This window comes from Callionymus lyra, chromosome 17 (genome assembly GCF_982586985.1).
Source record: "Callionymus lyra chromosome 17, fCalLyr1.hap1.1, whole genome shotgun sequence".
Taxonomy (NCBI): domain Eukaryota; kingdom Metazoa; phylum Chordata; class Actinopteri; order Syngnathiformes; family Callionymidae; genus Callionymus; species Callionymus lyra.
Window position 1 is genome coordinate 4,586,202 of NC_141834.1, and position 22,049 is coordinate 4,608,250.

General features: G+C 44.8%; 1 protein-coding gene across 2 annotated transcripts; it reads left to right on the forward strand.

The window, feature by feature from the left end:
• The first annotated feature begins 6,037 nt into the window (after window positions 1–6,037).
• Window positions 6,038–21,321, forward strand: arhgef2b (Rho/Rac guanine nucleotide exchange factor 2b). 2 transcript variants are annotated; one of them, XM_087812774.1, is made up of 21 exons: window positions 6,038–6,214; window positions 9,971–10,154; window positions 10,660–10,727; window positions 10,954–11,017; window positions 11,103–11,235; window positions 12,236–12,342; window positions 12,736–12,879; window positions 13,009–13,259; window positions 13,328–13,453; window positions 13,599–13,716; window positions 13,785–14,033; window positions 14,101–14,177; window positions 14,250–14,422; window positions 16,227–16,294; window positions 16,361–16,579; window positions 16,644–16,718; window positions 16,785–16,837; window positions 17,431–17,472; window positions 17,530–17,850; window positions 17,910–18,060; window positions 18,128–21,321. In XM_087812774.1, the coding sequence occupies exons 1-21, from the start codon at window positions 6,158–6,160 to the stop codon at window positions 18,175–18,177; spliced, it is 2,730 nt and encodes a 909-aa protein (XP_087668900.1). In that variant the 5' UTR covers window positions 6,038–6,157; the 3' UTR covers window positions 18,178–21,321. The 2 variants fall into 2 exon arrangements, with proteins under 2 accessions (XP_087668900.1, XP_087668899.1); XM_087812773.1 differs by having other exon boundaries at window positions 16,644–16,837.
• The last annotated feature ends 728 nt before the right edge of the window (window positions 21,322–22,049 follow it).

Genomic DNA, 22,049 nt, shown 5'->3' on the forward strand with positions numbered 1-22,049 from the left:
CCTGTAAGGGTAGGTCAGACAAATGAGCTCCAAGGCCGGGTTGACAACCAAGGTGCCAACAGGCCCATCATTGCAGAGGTAAAGCCGGAGGGAAGGAGAACGGGTGAGGAAAGGGATGTTGAGGAACCCCAAGAAATGAACCCAGAACGACCCCCCCCAACCTGGGGATTTGGGAACAGATTCGGACCACAAAGAGGGAGAAGAAAGATCTGCTCGTCATATGGCTAGACTTAGACGATGCCTATGGGTCAGTGCAACACCAGCTCATAGCCCATGCTCTGGAATTCTTCTACATCCCAGACAACATCAAGACCATGATCATGAACTACTTGAACTAAATCCATCACCCTGGGCTACAGGCAGGAGAAGGCAAGGCTTGTTAAGGGACTCCTCCGACAGGTCAGTAACTGATGCAGAAGCCAGAGTGGAGACTGGAAGGAAATGGAGAGCCAAGGAGGAGGTGCAGAAGGTGATGGAAAGGCTGCAACGTCATGAGGTGATGGGCATGGTCCAGGCAGAGAGGGCAGGCCTCGGATGGAGCAAACCACCAATCCAATGGTCCAATGGCAAGTAGGAAGGTGAGGAAAGACCATGTTGTTGCTGAGGTCACAAGGATTGCACAGGAGCAGCTAAGATTTAAGTCTGTGGCACAGGGGCAGCAGGGGCGGTGGACAACATCTGAGGGTGACACGATCCGAGTAGTCAACTGGGCAGAGTTTAAGAAACTGCCAGAGGCTCGGCTCCGTTTCCTCATTAGGGCAACATGCGATACCCTTTCGAGTCCCCAAAACCTCCACCAATGGCTTGGAACAGAGCAATGTTGTGACCTCTGCGGGACCATCAATGCCCCTCTCCAACATGTTCTGTCGGGCTGCAAAACTGCACTTACACAAGGTCGGTTCAGATGGCGGCACAACCAAGTGCTCAGGAAGCTGGCAGAGGTTCTTGAGAAAACTCGGCAGGAGGAAAACAACCAAACCAAAAAAATCCATTTCATCAGCAAGAGACCACCCACCAAGCTATTAACACCAGGAGCGGCGTGGAAGATGGACGTTGACCTGTGTAGGCAGATCCAATTCCTACAAGAGATCTTCAGCACCACCTTAAGACCAGATGTAGTACTGTGGTCTGGTTGCGGTGTGCAGAGGAATTGGCTGGAGTGCGAGGCTGTACCTGGTGGAGGTGGGTGCCAGAGGCTTCGTGGGCAGATCAACATCAAGCCTGCTCAAGGACCTGGGACTATGTGGAGCCATACCATGCAGATCCATCAAAAAGCTCTCAGAGGAGTCTGAAAAAGCAAGCCACTGGCTCTGGTTGAAAAGCGAAACAAAGTTCGGGAAGCACATAGCATCTAACTAAGTTTTTGCTGCGGGGTGTCAGGGAGACGTCCCTGTGCACTGCCCCGCCACCAGGAGATGTTTTGGGTGAGGGGCGAAACTTCCCCAGCTGAAGACCCTGCAGCAAGTATGCGGTCAGGCTTAGGCCTGGCTCAGGGAAGACAATGCCCTTGCCATGCACAGTCCACCACGGGCACTGTTGGAGGTGGGACAGGCTTAAGGCCCGGCAGGAAGACCACAGTTCTGTAAAATGAACCGTGAAAAAAAGGACAAATCAACAAACACATATTTTCTTCTGTGCCTCACTGCAGAATGTCCTTTATATGATTATAAACATGTAACTTGCACCTTTAACATTGCAGAAGGGTACAAATATATACACCAGTGTTGTATTCCACTTTATTTGGAATCACAGTGTAACTTGTAAATTGTTTTTAGATAAAGAAAATACCAAAGTAGATACAAACATATGGAAGTTGAACAATTTATTTATGATACTAACAAGGAAATCATGACACTGAATCTTTTTAATCGTATGGTTTAAAATAGTACTGATATGCCTCCATTGTTGTTTAAAGCTGTACGCTAACTTTCAGAAAGCAGGATGCAATATAATACACGATTGAAATGCAGTGGGTTGGACTCAGCGTAGGAAAGTGGGCAAGCTCAGTTCTCCAGGCTACAGCAAGGGGCTTCTCTACAACTTATGTTGGTGTATAGTCTCCGTTTGAATATTTGATTCTGTGTGTGATTGTATAAGAATGGTCTTTTTCCAACATTAAAGTGGCTAATTGCTGAGGTGGTGGTCCTGGGTATCAGTTCCCTCTCCCTGTATCGTGCGTGTTTGTGTGTTCACTCAGTGTGGTTTGACTGTCACATGTGCTAGGTGACTCCCTGGGATTCCTTTTACTGTTCTGCCAGCCTGGTGAACCCCTCATCTACCAGTAATACTCCAAAAATTAAGGATCCTCTTATTGAAAACTTGATAATAGAACTAAAACTTCGTCACTAGTTGCTTAACCTATGTGCATTTACTATTTCCTTGGACGCATTTCCCAAGTGTCATTGTTTGGTTTTTCTTTATATCAAAATGATCATATTCTCACCACATCGTGCCACATATCAATCCCTCTGCCTTCAGGTGAGTTTTACGCAGTTTACTTCAGCTGTTCTAAGAAATAGAACAAACAACAACAACACTCACTTAAACCTGAAACATTGTGACGTCATCAAATTCTAGACGCTCCTGCGCATGCATGGATATTGTAGGTGTTCAGATCTTGTACTGAATGTTATCAGATCTTTATAAAAAATCCAAATAAATCATGAAAAATATTGTATTTGTTCTTTAAAAGACAATGCCTTTAAATTTTCATGCCATAATAAAAAAACGATTTACTGACTTTTCTTGATTTTTAATGACCCACATAAACCCTTTTTTTTTAAAAGATTATTTATGCATTAATGTATTGTTTACAGGGAAAGGTTGAACAGGTTATAAACTTAATAATAATCTTATCTTATTTTTATGGACAGAATTTCTAGGTGCAGGCAGGGCGTTGAGGGTGACCTTCAGTTTAGGTCACTGCTTTTTGCAGATAACGTGGTCCTGTCGGCCTCATCATACTATGAAATTTAGCTGTTGCTGGAAAGGTTTGGAACCGAGTGTGAAGCTGCAGGGATGAGAATCGGCACCTCCAAATCCGAGTCCACAGTTCTCAATCAGAACAAGGTGGGGACCCTTCTCCGGGTTGGGGATGAGATCCTGCCCCAAGTGGAGGAGTTTAAGTATTTTAGGCTCCTGTTCACAAGTGAAGAATTGAGCATGAGATTGACCAGAGGCGATGGTCACTACCCATCACCTATGGTTGATATACCACCATAGGGACCTTGCTTCTCACCTTATCTCTTAGAGATAAGGTGAGAAGCAAGGTCATCCGGGAGAGGAGAACAGCTGCTCCTCCGCGTTGAGGGAATCAGTTGAGGTGGCTTGGGCATCGGATTAGGATTGTAGGACAGATCATCTGACTTACCATCCACACATCCTCTTTGCTTGTAAACTGCTCATTGTCAGATGCAGTCAAGGACAATTGAGCGCCAGAGCAGAGATGTCTGGTGAATCCAGTGTGAAGATGAAGTAAACATGGAACACAATCATCATCATCAGACACAGTAAGATGAACATTCCGAGCCCAAAAGCTTGGATACTGCTGTCATACATCACCAATACCCAGTGGACCAGACTACAAATGCCAGGAAGAGGAGGTGCTGAAGGAGGAGATGAGGAGGAGGTAGTAATGAGGAGGTTCTGAAAGGGGGATGAGGAGGAGGTAGTCATGAGAGGGTGCTAAAGGGGGTAAGCGGTAAGGAGGTGGAGGTGCTTGAGGGTGAGATGAGGAGGTGCTGAATGGGAGATGAGGAGTTGGTGTTGTTGAAGAGGTGCTGAAGTGGGAGATGAGAAGTTGGTGTTGTTGAGGAGGTGCTGAAGCAGGAGATGAGAAGGAGGTGTTGATGAGGATTGAGGAGGGGCTGAATTGGGGAGATGAGGAAAAGGTGCTGATGAGGAGGTGCTAGAGGGGTTAATGAGGGTGAGGAGGTGCTGAAGGGGGAAATGAGGATGAGGAGGTGCTAAAGGGGGAAACGAGGAGGAAGCACAGGTGCTGAAGGGGGAAACAAGGAGGAGGTGTTGATGAGGATTGAGGAGGTGCTGAATTGGGGAGATGAGGAAAAGGTGCTGATGAGGAGGTGCTAGAGGGGGAAACGACGGGTGATGAAGACGAATATAAGGAGGTGCTGAAGGAGCAGAGAAGAACAGTGGAGTCTTTGTGCTCTGAGCAGCTGCAGACTGTGGATGTGTCAGCCAGCACCATCTAGACACACTGTGACTCATTTATTGACTTTCAGCAGAAGACTGACCTTTGACCTCTCCAGGTAAGTGTGACACCTTTTGAGAGAAACTCTTTCGTACCTTAATGTTCCCGCTATCACCATAATGCTTCTTCCAAACATTATAAGAAGAAACTGATAAATATAATCACAATAAATAAATCAACAACATAAGGGCCACCTTTCCAGGGTGTCCCATGAACTCTTTTAGTACGATTGTCTGTGACCACAGCAGGAGCCGCTCAGAAGGACAGAGGAAAGACGGTGAAAAGATTCTTGCAGTCGGGAGCCAGAGTACCAACTGATCCTCTGAGACAAACTCAAGCTTCTCTGACTGTGTGGCTGTTCACAGGAATGTCTCATGTCTTGGAGATTTCTTTGGAGTTGTGTAAATGGTCACATGACCAGTACAGGTAATTCATCTGTCTGTTCAATATTTCAACAGCTGGCTCTTTATCACTGCACACAGTATGCATCTCTTGTGGCTGGTTGTCATGGTTAAGTTGTACCAGGCCGTGCCGTGTCCAGATGTTTACAACGCACAATCATACACAACTCTTCACACACTAAAGATACACTGAGAAGATGAGAAGAACCAAATCACACCGGAGAGTGTAGTGTCCAGTCGGGTTGTGAATTTTTATATTCACGCTTAAAAATTCAATTGTGTTCATGACTTTTAACACGTCAGATGCATTTAAAAGGAGAAAAATTGATAAATGTAAATATTAAGATTTTAAATCAAATTTACATTTCATTTTAAATTGTCATTTAAAAAAATATTTCATGATTAAAATGATGTTCTTGATACTAAACTATGCCACGTCTCCTTTTCCTCTGCTTATCCTTATGCTTCTGTCAAATTGAGAATGAAGATTGATAAGAGTATGTTGCCTGTTTTAGGTGGACTACCTTCTGCAGGAGCAGGAAAGACCCACAGATGCTATGATGACCCTGGAGGTTTGTTGTTTCCTGAGCTGTTGCAGCAGGTGGATTTTGCTGAGGCCATATGTACACATTTAAGATACATTCCAGGCAATGTGGCACTGAACTTTGATGTTCAGATGTATTGAATAAATACAAATAACCTTCTCTGGAATATCGTCTTCTTTTACACATATCAAAGTACATTATATATAAATTGTCTTTTTAAGAAGACAGTATCTCAGAATCACCTTGTCATGATCCCATAGTTATCATGTACACAATTGTATTGTCATGGTGAGAACACAAGAGTTGTGTTGCAATTTTTCTTTCCTCACTTAACACCGCAACTTCTTTACGGTGTTGTGGAAATGGCCATCGTACAGCTGAGGGACAGACTAGTCCAACTAACTTAAGACTATATCATGTATTTTTTTAATAAAAGTTTGGTTTTCTTATCACTATTTTACTACTAAGAATAACGTCTGCTTGCGTTTTCCCCCCAATTACGTGAACGGGTGTTTAAATTTAATACCGGCGCAAACCGTGGGGGCGGTATTGCCACCTTTCTGGTTCCACGTCACACAGCAATGCGTTGTCGCTCCCGCGCGGCGGTGGGTGGGGCTTACGGACTCCTGTTAGCGCGTTCGTTTTCCTCCGTCACGTGACTACGTGCGGTCTCTTTCATCGGCTCGGAGAGGTCACGTGGTCATTTGACACGTTGTCATAGCGACCCAATCTACCCGAACGATAGATTTCACTAGCCGGTGTTCAAAACGAGCCACTCCTGGCACATGCCGGTGGGCTGGGCGAGGAGCGTCTGTTGTGACCTGATTGGCTGGAGTCCCCGGCAGCGGGCTGTGCTCTGGTTCGCCAGAAGTGCGGCGAGTGGCTGTCAATCAGAAACGAGCTCCGCCTGCCGCACCGAGACTGCGGACCGCTCGGGGAACAGAACCAACACCTCTGCTGGATTATCAATCAGGGATCGATCAAGTGATCAGTCGGCGGGGATGTCCCGGCTGCTGGAGAGCAGGAAGCAGGACAAAATGAAAGAAACCAACACGAAGGTAAGTTTCGCCGGAGAAAAAAAAGAGAAGGGCGCGCGCGCGCGTGCGCGTGCACGCACTACACACACTAATTATTCCCGAGGATCGATACGTGATCGGTTCTTGTCGCCGAGGTCGATCGTGGCCGTCACTACACTATTTGGCGGACTTTTCTGATGACACTTCTGGTCCTCGCGGCCACGTCTTGGCCGAGCCGCAGCTGTTTAATTCATCACGGATAGTTCTGGTGGTTCTGGAGGTTCTGGTGTCCGAGCGTCCGGCACCGCTCGGACTTTTTTACGTTTAGAATTGTGAGTTTGTGTGCGGGGGAGTTTGCGCGTGCGTGTGTGTGAAGTCTGAGAAAAGGGAAGCGCTCCCGCACTATTTTTTTTCCTACTTCTCTCACCAAAAATATGTCCGTGTCTGTCCGTGCGTACGTGTGTGTGTCGGTGACTGGGTCCAACCCGAACCCAGAAGTGTGAGTCCCACCTTTAAAGAGGGGTTTGATATGTTTTGGGGGTTCACGTTTTTTTTTTCTTGAGAGTCCGTTAGATGCAGCGTGGCCGCTTTGTCCTGCTGGAGGAAGCGAGTGGGGGAGGGGTGTGTGTGTGTGTGTGTGTGTGTGTCAGGAAGTGAAGGTGGAAGTTTGACCTCTGACTGGTTTGTTATCAACTGAAATAATAGTCTGTTTCTTTGAGAGAGTATAATGGACCAGAGTGTGAGACAGGCAGGACATGTACAACAGAAAGAAATGGTGAGACAGGTAGTTATTTTCATGGACAGAATGAGAGGCAGGCAGACAGTGAGTCCTTCTCGAGACAGTGTGTGAGACAGACAGTTATAAATGCAGCGAGACAGGTGACATCTGTGTCAACAAGAGTCAGGTGAACACACACAAGCACAATTGTGAGACAGACAGATGGCCAGGAAGACATCCCAGCATTGGTCTTAGGATAAACAGTGAGAAAGACGTTCAGGAAACCAGTCAGACAAGGTGTCTCACATGACTAGTGAGACCGATGGACATGTAGTGACTGACAGAAGTGTGGTTGAAGAATGTGAGACGGGTCCTGTATGACGGACAGGTAGACAGACGCAATTATGGTACAGGTAGTGTTGCAGAGAGTGAGTCAGACCGGATGTTTGTGAAACTGCTGCTTGACTCTCCCAGGTAAATGAACGACATGTGTGTCAACAAGCCATGACCTGGTCTTGTTAGAAATGTTCCGCTGAAATATATCAGGTCATTAAAGATACTAGATATCAGAAAGTAAACATGGCCACTTCCTCTTAAACCACTCCTGAAAAACATGAAGCAGGTACAAGCGTACTAAGGTTTCCTCTGACAGTGATAGTATTTTCTCTCTCATTGTTATTATACTCATTTCATGTTTACTCTGACAAGAATGAGAGAGTGAATCACTTCAGGTCACATGACTGACAGTATCCTATCATTTCCACTGTGTCCGCATCAAAATATTTGTTTTTCCAAAAGGGCTGACCGCGTTCAAACGTAAAGAGAGACTATTCTTGTACCGACTCAGACTCACCACTGACTCTAATATTCGTCCATGATCTAGGCTTCAGGTTTTAATGACCAAAGCTCACGAGAGGTCATCGGATGTCAGCAGGAAGTGGATGTTCTGGTGGTGATAACAAGAAGTCTAGCAGTGGAGCTTCGAACCTACTAACACTTCATTGCCGCATCAAAACAGAAAGTCAAAATAGGACTGTTGTGGAAGTTTAGGAATCGGAACAACACAAAGAGCCACTTTGGCGGACCCAGGACCAGAGAGACCCATGGCCATGAAGCAGTAAGAGCCTGATAAGATCTGGTCTTTAAAGGTTGACGGGATCGATGACAACACAAGGTCTAAATCCCCCTCAGGGTCTGGCTGAGAAGAATGCCCAAGCCTTCTCTGTTGTGAGGCATCGAAAGGAGACCTCCATCAGCCGGCTCCTCAAATGTCCTCCAGTCACTGGTCCCCCTTTGTCCTGCCTGCCCGGCCCTGAAAGCGGTCCTTCCTGTTCCTCCCAGGGAATTGCAGAGTGGGGTCAGTGAGTGGGACTTGACTAGGAAGTCTAATGTTTGACGAAGGAACTGCAGTTTGTTGACAAACAAGCCTGTGGGTGTTCGCCAGTTGAGTGAACATATGAGGGACTAGGATCAGAACCAGGAGAGGCTTATGTTAGACATAGAGTCCATTCCAGACACAGATGTTGGTGTTCTCTAGAGGAAGTTCTGGGTCAACTCATTTTCTTATCAGTGTCACCTGTAGAAGGACGTGTGTCCACCAAAAAATCTTCGGCAGACTTCATGGAACCAAAGTCCAGGTTCTGTTTTCTAATTGTTGAGAGCTTCTCTAGAGTCATGTTCCACTAGTTGTTGCTGCAGTAGGTCATTTCTTTCTGGTTCTTATTCTGACCCAGTTTAAGTGAGAAGCTCTCCACTGACGATTCACTTGTGAAATTAAACTCTAGTCATTTATGCTGTTGTCCCATGACTTACACAGTAAGAGGCGCACACTCACATACAATAAGAGACACACACGGAGACCGACACAAACACAATAACACAGATACACACATACACTTGTTTAAACGGCCAAATTGGTTCAATGATCTGCTGACTGTCAGTGATCAGCTGTTCTAATAATAAAAGAAGCTCAGTGAGGAGAGAATAAAGAAGCCTGTGTGTGGTGTGTGTCTTTCTGTGTGTGTGTCTGTCCGGCTTGTGTATTCGTGTATGTGTGTGTTTTTATGCCTGTCTATATATGTATTTGTGTGTGTCTTTGTCTCCGTGTGTGTTTGCATGCGTGTCTGGGTGTGTTAATGTCTGTCTATGTGTCTTTATATGTCTTTGTGTACAGTATGTCTCGAAGTCAAGCATCTAAACATCTTGGGCAAATTGAAATGTTCTCAGTAACATCATCTTCTACCTCTGATCCAAGGTCGGGTCATAGGGGGAACAGACTGGATCAAAAAGGGTCAAGACTTTCCTCTCCATTAAAACCGTGTATAGCTGTTCCTTGTTTCCATTTTTCCCTTTATACGTTATCATTTCCCAAAGGGCTCCGGGTATCAACATGAAGATAAATAAAATTTAAATTCTTGTGAGTTTGTCCTCAACAACTGCAGTCACTTATTTTGAGCTGAACATATGTAATCTGAATATCACACCCATGAACTCACACTTCCTTTTCCTGCCCCCCACCCCCAGTGGATGGCAGGCATCAGAAAGAAGACGTTACGGCACGACTGCTAACTTAGCGTTAATTAACAATGTTGGTCAGTTAGCATTGTTCCTGAAGTTAAATTAGGAGTGAGATGAAGAAGAGGGTGATGAAGAGGAGCACGATGAAGAGAGATAAAAAATTAACATTTAGAGAAGTAAAGAGGAAGTGTGATATGAGGACATGATGTGTGATGAAATCTATTTTCTGTAGAAGCTTCTTGGTAACATGACTTGCTCATTGGTTCAGCCCTAAACTGGTGCCACCATCAGCCTGGTCATGTGACCATCTGCCTCATATCTTGCTCAAGGGCATGATGCATCGTAGATGAAGTCTGGGTCCTAGGGCAAAGACTCGGCCTCATGGGAAGTGGGGTGCTAACATCTAAGCTGGTTGGCCCTTTGACCCCTTAGAGTCACGTGACCTGCTGTTAGCATGAAACAAAGACAGATACGACGGCAAGTCATGTGACCCGAGTCAACCTGAGAAAGGTGGCGAAGCTGCTGCCGAGCAACACTTACAGGATTTATGTGTCTGTGTTCAGAACAAGGAGAAGCAGCGGCAGAAGCAGCGGGAGAAGGAGGCACGGGAGCGCGAGAAGGAAGCGCGAGAGAGAGAGGCTCGCTCCAACAATGGCCATCTCTTTACCTCCCTCACGGTGTCCTCCACCACACTCTGTTCCTCCTGCAACAGAAGCATCACCGCCAAGGAAGCGCTCAGCTGTCCCGGTACACACACACACAAATACAGTATTTTTTTTAAATATATGTATATATATATATATATGCACACTGATGTTCATTACTATCTACACAACAAACACACAATTTCAGGTCTGCTTGGTCCGTGTGTGTGTGACAGATGCTGTTGTAATCTCCATGCTGAGCAGACGCACACACAAGAATACACACACACGTACACACAGCTGAGATCGTTTTAACAGATCTCTGACCCCCCCCCTTCTCTCACACAATGGGTCGGCTCAGTCACAATGTGTGCGTGCGTGCATGCATGCGTGTGTGTAATGAGCTCTTCCACACTGTGATTGGTTAAACAGGTCAGCTCTGGGAACTGGGTCAAGAAGCTGCATATGTGGGATCAGTTCAGTGTGTCAACACTCAGCTGCTGTCTCTGTGTGTTTGTGTGTGTGTGTGTGTGTTTTGAGCGTGAAATGTCATCATCATTGTCAATGGTTGTAGATAATTCTATTTTTCTGTCCTTCGGTTCCGACAGCCTGCAACGTCACCATCCACAACCGCTGCAGAGACAGTCTGGCCAGCTGTGCCAAAATGAAGCAGAAGGTGAGACCTGAAGGTGCCTGTTTAAACCACCTCTTCATATGTCACAAGAGCCGTCTGTCTGAAAACCCGTCTCCAGACTGAGTGGAAGTTGCTCTTTTTCTTCCCTCTCTGTTGACCCGTCTGTCCCTCAAAAGAGCCACACGTCTCTTTGACAGTCTTGCTTGCTATGACCCGTATGTCTAACTGACGAGTTGTCTGTCTCTTCATTGACCCGTCTGTATCACAGCAACAGAAGCTGGCGCTGGTGAGAAACAGCTCTGCACTCCAGAATGTGGCAATGAGAACCAAAAGTAAGGCTACCTGTCTGTCTCACTGCTGCCAAGTGCAGCTGCATGATGAGAGTTTTGCATGCTCATTGTGTTCGTCTGTCTGCAGCGCCCTTGATGAAGGAGCGTCCCAGTTCTGCCATCTATCCCTCCGACAGCCTGCGACAGTCTCTGCTCGGGTCCAGACGAGTCCGGTCCGGACTTTCTCTGGCCAAGAGCGTCTCCACCAACAACATAGCTGGGTGAGTCCCGCAGTGGCACAATGATGATGTCACCCCTTCTGCTGTGGCGGAACACATTGAGAAATATCTTTCATAAATGTCTCAACCTGGATGTCATTCCGACTGTCTCCATTTCTAATTGTCTGTCTGTATAAGTTTCTGTTTCTCTCTCTTAAGAGAGCAACTAATGTGATGGTTTAAGCGTGGCTTAAATGGATATTTGACCTCTATTTTACTTGTTTGTAAAAAATCTCTCTTTTAATAAAGATATTTAAATTAGAGAATGATCTTAAACCCCGCCCACTGAACATTGCCTCGTTTTTCTGGTGCTAAAATCTTGTTTACCATAACCACACTAGCTCTACCGTGATTGGTCAAACATCAAGGTTTGTCACTGCACGTCATCAATCCCAAAAGTCTCCACCTCAAAGGGACTCATGTATAAAGAAAGTAACAATAGTGAGAGATGCCCATTATCTTGTAAACTATCATCCCTGAGATTTTAGATGGAATTAAATACATTTAGTTCAATACCAAGTCAAAGCAATACAATACCACAAATACTAAAACAGAGAAAACCAGATCAATATCTCTTAATGTCCCAAAACTAAATTGTCCATGGTTCCTAGGAATAAAACAGGAAACAACAGGGAAACAGAAAATAAAACATAAAATTGCCTAAAGCAATCAGACACAGGGCAAAACAAGACAACAAACAAGAGGAAAATCACAAAAAATCCAACAGAAATAATCCACAATCGCAAACAATAAAAACATCTGCAAACCAGTTCAGGACTCGGTTGGTTAAAGTTTCTTGATTACTGATGAGGTCCAGCTGTGTGCCGTTAGTAGACTGGGGCCAAGAGGAAGGAAAAGGAAGTGAGATTACAAAATAAAACCAACATAAAAGGTGAAAAAAAACCTACCAGTATATCTTTCTGTCTGTTATTGTACTTGTATATAAACTTGTATATACTTAAATAGTGTCTGTCACCAACTGTTTCTACCTGCCTGCCTCCAGGGTCGGCGAAGAGACGGTGGGTTTGCGGAGAATCTTGTCTCAGTCCACTGAGTCGCTGAACTTCCGCAGCAGAACTCTGTCGATGGAGTCTCTGACAGATGATGGCAGTGAGTTTTTTTTTAATTAGACTTAAATGTTTGAATGTTGATGCTTGTTGGTTCAATTTAATGTTGTTTGTCTTGTTAAAACATGTGTTTCTTTCTTCAGTCATGTTCATGTTTCCTCTAAAAATCTTGATAGTTAAATTTGTTAAATTATTTAGAAAATCGAAATTAAAATCTCGAACTAAAAATGTAATAATTAATTGAAGTATTTTCTTATAAAAGTAACATGATGTTTTTTTCACAGTGAATAAAGTACGGTGAAAGTAAACAGTAAAAATGGTTTCCAGTGTGACTGGGTCCACAAGTTTGACTTTATTCAGTGGGAAGTGCCTCTTCATGGGTGTGACAACAGACTGGAAGTGACTCACCAGGATGTGTTCGCCTCTCTCTGTGCAGGTGAGTGGTGGTGGAGCCCCCTGCTGGAGCAGCTGCAGCAAGAGGGCAGCAACGTGCAGGCCGACAGCTGGAGCACTGTGGTGGAGCCCACATTCCTGCAGACGCTGCACAAGGACCTAATCAAGCAGCAGGACGTCATCTACGGTTAGTCGGAACCTCTGGCAGTTCATGTGTGGTGCAGTGTCTGTTGCCACAGAGACTGTCGCCTCAGTGTTGCGGCGGCCCCTCTGTCATGTTGCCATGACGACACCCTCATCATCCTGTGGTCTCCAGAGCTGATCCAGACTGAGTTCCACCACGTGCGGACTCTGAGGATAATGGAGGGCGTGTGGCGGCGTGGCATGCAGGAGGAGGTGATGCTGGAGGCAGGCGTGGTCCACTCGATCTTCCCGTGTCTGGACCAGCTGTTGGACCTGCACTCGTCCTTCCTGACCGAGTTGCTGACCCGCAGGCAGCAGGGTTTACAGGAGGGCAGCACCACCAACTTCGTTGTCAGGAGGATTGGAGAGCTGCTGCTGCGACAGGTGAGGGAGCGCCTCCTGGGGGTCAAACAGTGACCAAGTGCTGAGGGTTAATGTTGTCATGTGTGTAGTTCTCAGATCAGTGTGCCGAGGACATGAAGAAGGTTTACTCGGAGTTCTGCAGTCGCCATCCCAAAGCTGTGAAACTCTACAAAGAGACTGTGATGCGAGATCGACGACTGCAGCAGTTTATCCGGGTGAGAACCAGAACCTCCCCCTGAGCCACATGAGACATGAGAGCATGTTTGACATGTAAACATCAGAGGTTTGACATGTCAGACACTCTGGTGTCAGGTCAGTTGACTTGTCTCTCATCAACATGGACACTGGTTTGTCTTACAGCGAGCATGTCGTGGGCCGCTGCTACGGCGCCATGGTGTCCAGGAGTGCATCCTGCTGGTTACCCAGAGGATCACCAAGTACCCCGTCCTGCTGCAGAGGATCCTGGACAACACCAAAGGTACCTTAATCATTAGACCCGGACTCTCCTGACCGTCGGACTCCCTCTGACCTGTCTCCCATCTGCAGGTAATGAGGAGGAGGCGGACTCCCTGCGTCGAGCCCTGGCACTATTGAAGGACCTAATCGGCTCCGTGGACAAGGAGGTGCTGGAGTTGGACCGTACCAGGAGACAGCAGGAGATCCAAGCCCGTCTAGACCCGCGGGCAGTAGCAGAGGTCCGGGGAGGGGGAGTGTTCAGAGGGGGAGAGCTACTAAGGAGGAGGCTGCTCCATGAGGGGGCGCTGCAGTGGAAGGTCCAGGGTTCCAGGATGAAAGGTAGTGGAGACGAAGGAGAAAGAGGAGGAGCCTGTTGTCACCTGACCATCCCTGTGTGTGTCTCCAGATGTACATATGCTGCTGATGTCGGACATTTTAGTCTTCCTGCAGGAAAAGGACCAGAAGTTCACGTTTGCTTCTCTGGTGAGTCCTCCTCACAAACACACTCACTCGCAAGCTTACCGAGGCCAGTGCTGACACCTGTCTCTCTCGCAGGACAAGTCTCCGGTAGTGTCGCTCACTAATCTGCTCGTCAGAGATATAGCCAATCAGGAGCGAGGGATGTACCTCATCAGTGACTCCACCCCCCCAGTCATGTACGAGCTACACTCGGCCACCAAAGAGGTCCGCAAGACCTGGATGAACCGAATCCAGGAGGCAGCTCTCAGGTCTGTCTCACTCTCTTTTTTTTGTCTCAGTCTATGTATGTTTGTTTCCCTCTATTTGTCTCATTCATGAAGCGTGAGAAGAACAGATGGAAATTTACAGGATTTTTGGCATTCATTAATATTTTAGTAGCTCTGATCTTGTGTTAGATACTCAGAAAATCTACACCTGCCCCTGAACATGTTCCTTTCAAAAGAAATATTAGAACATAACACAAATGTAAAATATCACAAATTAACTAAAATACATTGACAGTTATCAGATTTATAATCCAGATTATGTTTATGATAGTGAATTATCAATGTAAATTGACTCAATATATTAAATGCTCTTTTTATGTTAAAAATATTCTTTTTTTTTAAAGAAAGAAAAAAGAAATTATATAATATTTATGAATTAATTATATAATATAATTATAAAACATATAAATATAGGCTCATAGTTGGACAAAATAACAGGATGTTTTAACAATCTTTGGTATCAATAATTTGAGCGACGTTCTCGTCAGCAGTTGATATTTTGGACTGTGAGATCACTCCTCCAGTGACTGAAATGTTTCTTCTGTGCATTTATTTGCCTCCAGTTTCATTTAATATCATTTACAATATGTTCTCTGTTCTACAGAGGCCAGATTAACGATTGGGGAAAAGTTAAATTGATAGTGAATATTCGCTTCACAACCAGCTGAGTCTTTGTCCGCGTCATGCCCGATCACCGCCGGCCGAACGTGTAAAATCCTGTTAACTACAGTGGTTCGTCTGTGAGGGATTTAATTGGATCGCCTATATATTTATCTTCATATGTGACAGTTATGTTCGGATAATCAACGGAATCTGTCTCTTCCCTGCGCTCCACAATTTATGGTAGAAATTAAAACGTGTTCTCCATTTAACCCAAAATTATTTTGATCTCTGCTTCAGAAAAGTTTGTTTCTCTCTCTCTTGGCGTGTCTGACAGCTGGACAGGATCACGTCCTTATATGGTCATTCATGGGTGGATATTTATACTAATGACTCATTAACATGAGATGATCTCATCTTTTAGATTCATCAAATAGTCTTGTGTTTTCGATAAGATCTTCATTTTGCCGTTCAGTCTATATTTTCTGCAAATAACTAAAATTTCAAGCACAGCCAACAGAGCTCCTCTCTATGTCTCTGCAGCTCTTTGTAAACGACTTAATATTTAATTACTTACTTTTTAAACTTACTTAATTACTTTTTTTGTGTAGAGGAGAGAACAGTTTACATTTATTTGACCACTTGCTTGTTTTCGTTGATCAAAAGTAGATCTTCTGCTACATAAAAAAATCAGGATGTATATGCAGAACAGAATCAAAGCCTGTTCCTATTTTGTGTTCTCTAAAATGTGGAAAATGTAGTAACTTTTGCACTTTTTTTTTATCACGGAACCTTCTCACATGTTTTACCATTTACGTTTTTGAAAACCTCTTACTTTTAGTAATGTTTAGTATAGCCACTAGAACTTTGTACCTCCAAGGTACTATCCTTACTTATATTCTTGTTTATCTTCTTCTGCACAATACATGCGTTAAAAAGGTTTTATAGATTTCTAAAAATCAACTTAGCCTAGCCTAGGGACTACCTAAACACAGAAAACTGAGAAACACTTATTTTTTGTACTAAATATATACCGTAACCGTGAACAAATTCAATTCATACCCTGAGACTTTCTCTGTCTCTTTGCTAGTCACTCTCTCTCTGTGTTTGTCTTAATCCCTGCTTTTGTCTCATTCAGTCTGTCCCACTTTCTGGGCTTGTCTCACTTAATCTTATTTGTTTGCAGTTGTCCGTCTAGAGACGAGTTTCCGCTCATTGAGACTGAAGACAAAGCTCTGCTGCGACGTCTGAGAGGTGACACTCATCTTATGATTTCCTTCTCTACTTGTGCTCACTTCCTCTCTTGTGTTTCTTGGTCAGCGGACATTCAGCAGAAGGACCGGGAGGTGCTTGAGCTCCTGCAGGAACGTGTAACTCTCTTCTCCGACCTGATGGAGGCGACGGTCGGAGGAGCAGGACATGGATGTCAGGAGGTCGTCTCTCCCCCCAAACCATCGTCCATCAACAGGAACTTGTTTCGTGCCGACACTCCCCACGCTCCACAGGCAGAGCCTCTGCTTACAGCCGCCATCTCTGAAGGTGAGTAAGTCCTGTGCACTGACATGACCACCGACCTCTGACCCCAATTCCCCCTTTTCTGCAGTGGATAAGCTAAGCAAGCTGCTGTCCGGAGGAAACTTCCAAAAGACCTCAGTAACCAATAGCAACCAACTCAGCAGTGAGTCCACTGTGAAATCACCAGGAAGTTTCCAGATGTTTACATGTCTCCCTCTTCTGTCCTTAGACGGTGACACTGGTTCTCCCAATGGTTCTGTTGATGTGAACAGGAGCTCAAAGGTACTTGTATCTTCCTGCACATTTTTTTGGCTAGGGTACTGAACTTCGGGCTTTTTTTTTTGGCACTGGCCAAAATTATTCATTAGTACAGGGTATCTAAACATGCCTTGCCTTTTAGTGTTTCTGTACCTAGATGTTAAGTTATTGCTGCTTGTGAATGGCTTATTTTAAATTAAAGTGTTTGCTTAATGCAGGAAAAATACGCGATTACCGGAGATGTTTTGTGGTTGGTACTTTCTGAAGAAAAAATGGTCTTTTATAAACTTGGTATCGAAAAAAGTATTGCTAACCCTAGTGCGGCCTCTGGGTGACGATGACCCAGTGTGCCGAAAATAAATGTGTTTGTAGTTTCCCTTTTGTTGTCTATGGGTCAAGGTGAACAACCTCCAGCACTGCATATGTATTCATGGAAGCCAGGGACGTCATTCAGACCCAGAGACAACACAAGGGATACCACAAACACATTTGTTTTCAGCCACTGGGTCACTTTGACTCCGCACCAGGGTTATTGGACTCACCGTATCTATACCAGTGGTATCAGAATTTTTTGATTGATAGCCAACCCTACTAATGACTCTCACTTGGATTTTCAGGACAGGAATGGAAACCAGTTGCAAGACCAGGTCGTTAACCAGGTAAGCAGCACCCCACCATCTCCTTCTAAGAGAGAAAGTGACACATGTCCTCTACAGGTGGTGTGTCAGCGACTGGTCGGCCTGAGCACCCAGCTTCATGCTCTGCAGGCTGCCGTGATCCGCCAGGACTCGGTTCTGGAGCTCTGCTTCCGAACCGGCGTAGCCCCAGGATGCGCCCCTGGCCCCCGCCTCAGTCGCTCCATGTCAGGGGACACAGGTCTCAACCCAGGCGAGGCGGTTCTGCTGAGGCGGCAGGTGGAGCTACTTCAGGAGGAGGTGACGCGGCTGAGGTTGAAGGGCCATCACCGTGAGGAGGCGGAGCCATGCGGCAGAAGACGGAGCAACGGCGACCTTAAGGAAGTGGCCAAGCTGGAGCAGGTAAGTGGTACTAAAGACCCCCTGAGAGGCTTAGTCATGTGACACATGGGACTTTGCAGGGGGGCACAAGGCGGGGCAGCAGAGAGCTGGAGCTGTTTCCTCTCGCCCCGTTGGCCGCTCAGGAGCCCATCGACCAGCTGGACAGCATGCAGGAGGGGATTGAGGAAGAGGACGTGGTGAGGATCTCACCTCGCTCAGACAGCCCCCGAGGTTTGTGACATAATCACCGAAGACATCATCACTGTTTACATCTGTGTGCTGACCTTTAATCTCTCAGACCTGCAGGATATTCCCGAGGAGAGCGAGTGCAGCGCCGACCCTAGTTAACCTCCCGTCACTCGCTGAGGACGTCATTTTAAAAGGTCCAGGAGAGGAGTGATGTCACGTCCTGTAAAGATGAACTTTTGGCCTTTGGGCGTGTGCCTGTGGTAAGTGACAGTTGCTCCTTTATCGGCAGTGTGGATGACATCACTGCGATGCCACATTACTGGATCTACACTGTAGATAAAAGATCATCCGTCACAGAAAGTCGCTTAGTCATTTCCTGCTTCAGAAAGTTTTAATTTCACCCGACCGCAGTCGTCCATCAGAGACTCCCAGTAGACTCCTAGTAGAGCTAGTGGAGCCCAAATGTTAATCCAGAAATTTGCAGCTGTGTTCTGACATGGGGAAACAACTGGACTCTCCAGTGAAGGGGCCCGTCGCTCCTCACGGCCGACCCAGCAACAGATCGGAATCATACATATTAAGCACTTTTTAAAATCCTTTTGTTGCTGTGGGTCTGTGAAACTTGCTGACGACTTGTGCCTCCAAGACACAAACACCAAAACGCCATCCTCCACATGACAACCTGATGAAGAAGTGGTCTGCAAGGCGACACAACCCAGAATGCCTTTCGGAGACTTGGCAGCTGCTGGAGTCTAATTATGACCTGCTGTTATATGTAGATGTTATGCTGAGACATATTTATACACGTAGACATTTGTTTGTAGACTGACTGGATGTTGTTAGCATGTTAGCATGTGGGAGTCAGGACATTCTGCATCTTTAACTTCCAGTCAAGGCTGTTGATCGGTCACATGTCGTAACGTGTGTCACCAAAGACGACTTTATGGCGTCTGTTTGGTCAAAGCCACTCTCAGAGATGACAACGACTTACAATCCTCAAATTGGTCAGCCGTTGTCATTCACACAATGTCACTGTGGCAACTATTACCATGGATGCAGTTGTATGAAGAGGTTCCGTGGACATCGTACAACAAGGACGTTAAAGTCTTAAACACATTTTTCGCCACAGAGTTGCCTCTGATGCAATTACTCTTGAAACAAAAGCATCAGGACTGTTAGTTGTAGTTTGCCTTGATAACACAATAACACGGACACATCTGTCTTGGAAATGGTTGCCATGGCGTCGATAACCAAATCAGTAACTTTTTTTTTTTACAGAAGAACAATAAGTGGCTAAAAGTTTTACGGAGACACTTACAGTAACCAAAGACACACACATACACAACTATACGTGACACGTACAGCAAAGCAAACAAGTATTTGATCCCTCACTGATTGAGTAAGTTTGCCCACTGACAAAGAAATTTGGGCAATAACTGTAAAGAAAAGAATATCAAACAGAAAATCTAGAAAATCACATTTCAATGAGTGAATTAAGTATTTGATCCTATACCAACACATTAGTTGGTACTTGCTGGATAAACCCTTGTTGGCAAGTACAGAGTTCAGATGTTTATTGTGGTTGATAACCAGGTAGAGAAGACAAATCTCAGGAGGATCCTCTCCAAATCCTTAAGGTTCTGAGGCTGTCACTTTGCCACTCGAGGCTTCATCTCCCTCCACAGATTTTCTATAGGGTTAAGGTCCAGGGGACTAGCTAGGCCACTCCATGACCTTAATGTGCTTCTTTTCAAGCCACTCTTTTGTTGCCTTGTATGTTTTGGGTCACTGTGATGCTGGAAGACCCATCCACGACCCATTTGAAGTGTCCTGGCTTAGAGAAGGAGGTTGTCACTTAGAATTTAACGATACAAGGCCTTATTCATCTTTCCTCCGATTCCTAAGCAGAGAAACACCATGATGCTTCCAGCTCCATGCTTGACAGTGGGGGTGGTGTCTTGGGGACACAGTCAGATTTCATTTTCCTCCAAACTAATTCCAACCGAATTAACCAATTTCCCAAAGGAGATCTCCATAGGGATTATTAAATCTATCTATCGAAATACGGCAAATTAAATTGATACCAAAGATCACCTTCTCCCAATCATTCTCTTAATCATTCAGATGTTCATGGGCAAACTTCAGACATGTACATGTGCCTTCTTGAGCAGGAGGACCTTATGGTCGCAGTGTGTTTCCAATGTTTTTCTTGGTGACTGTGGCCCTAGCTTTCTTTATATCATGAACAAGCTGCTCCCGTGTCGTTCTCAGATGATCCCTCCCCTTTCTTATGATCATTGATACCACACGAGGTGAGATCCTGCATGGAACGCCAGGCCGAGGGAGATTGACTGTTCTTCCATTTTGGAATAATCGCACCAACAGTTGTCTCCTTCTCACCCAGCTTCTTGCCAATCGTCCTATTCCGTAGTCCATTCTTTATGGTTGGTAGGGGATCAAATACTTATTTCACTCAATGAAATGCAAATTATTTTTATTTATTTATTATTTTTAACATGATTTCTGTTTTTTTCTTTTGGATATTCTGTCTCTCACTGTTAAAATGACCTGCCATTAAACATACGGAGCTTATTCCTTTGTCAGTGGGGAATCAGATGCTTATTTCCTCCACTGTAGAGATGAATATACACAGTTCTATGACACTTTATGACATCTGTTATACATCCAGGAGAACTGCTACACAAACGCCACCACATGTGCAAACACATTCATAGACACACACATCTGATCAAACACAAAAAACACAATGTCTTTACTAAAACACATTGATGCTTTAACACACATACACAGGGACACTTCAGCTTTTGTGTGTATAAAAGTGTGGTCTCCTCTCGTCCAGTTACATGCTCACTCAGAGTGTCCTTAAACGTTTTATTTCACTAAACATTTCATAAAATATAACCTGTTGTACCAATGTGTGGACTGCACAAAAACAGGTAAAGTCTTGTGACTTTTTACATTTCAACTTGTAAAAATTTTTAAACGTCTTTTCGAGGGTTCAGAGAAGAATCTGAATCTGATGTGTTTTTAAATGTGTATTTGTGAACTTGACTGAATCGATCTAATCAATAATCAGGGTCAAACCTCCTCCCGTCCGGCCCAGAGGTTTGCTGTAGCTCTGGATATGGAGGGAGGGAAGAGTTGCTGGACTGAAGAACTATTCTGAGACGTTGTGTTACATTGTAGCATGAAAAGTTTGTGTACAAAGATTTGACGTGGTAAATGAAGAAAAATGTTTGAAAGTTACGGTGTTCTTTATAAATCTAATCAGCTGGACACTGACCTGCTTCCTGTGTTTTGTTTTAATGCCTTATTTATTGTTTATTCCTGTATTTCTCTGTTGTTTTCTTTTTCTGTTTTCACTCTTTAGCGATCTAGAATTCTGAAAGTATGCATACGACTTTATAGAAAGTTTAACATGAGGCCTGACCTTTTGTGTTAAATGAGGCTGTAATATATTTTAAATGTTATAAAGAATGATGAAGAGACACATGGGGATAGACGTGCTTTTATTCTTGGATCAACAAAGAACATGTGATGTCTCAATTTACCCACGAATCACAATCGTCGATTTTTAGCAAGTATGCACTGCCCTTTACTGACACAACACAGAGCAACCACTCCACTACATTCCTCCTCCCTTAAAGTGATGGTTCACCCAAAATTCTAATCACTCATTTTCTACTCACCCTCATGTCGAATGAAGGGTTGGGATTATTTTCTAAATAATCCTTTCCTTTTTAGAGTTATAGACAAAAATGTTTTTGTTTTTTCAAATGTCATGTTACAGGTGAGCACCATGGAGGTATTTGGATGCTTTTAAATCCATCATCATTGGTCAAAGATGAAGACAAAGACCACTACATTGCTACATTAAAATAGATATTCATTTTGCCTCTAAATCTTAAAAGGAACAGATTAATCTGAAAATAACCCTTGTGGAAAATGAGAGAAACAGGACCTTGGTTGAACTCGTTTCCACATATTACCAGCAACTGGTCCACATGTCT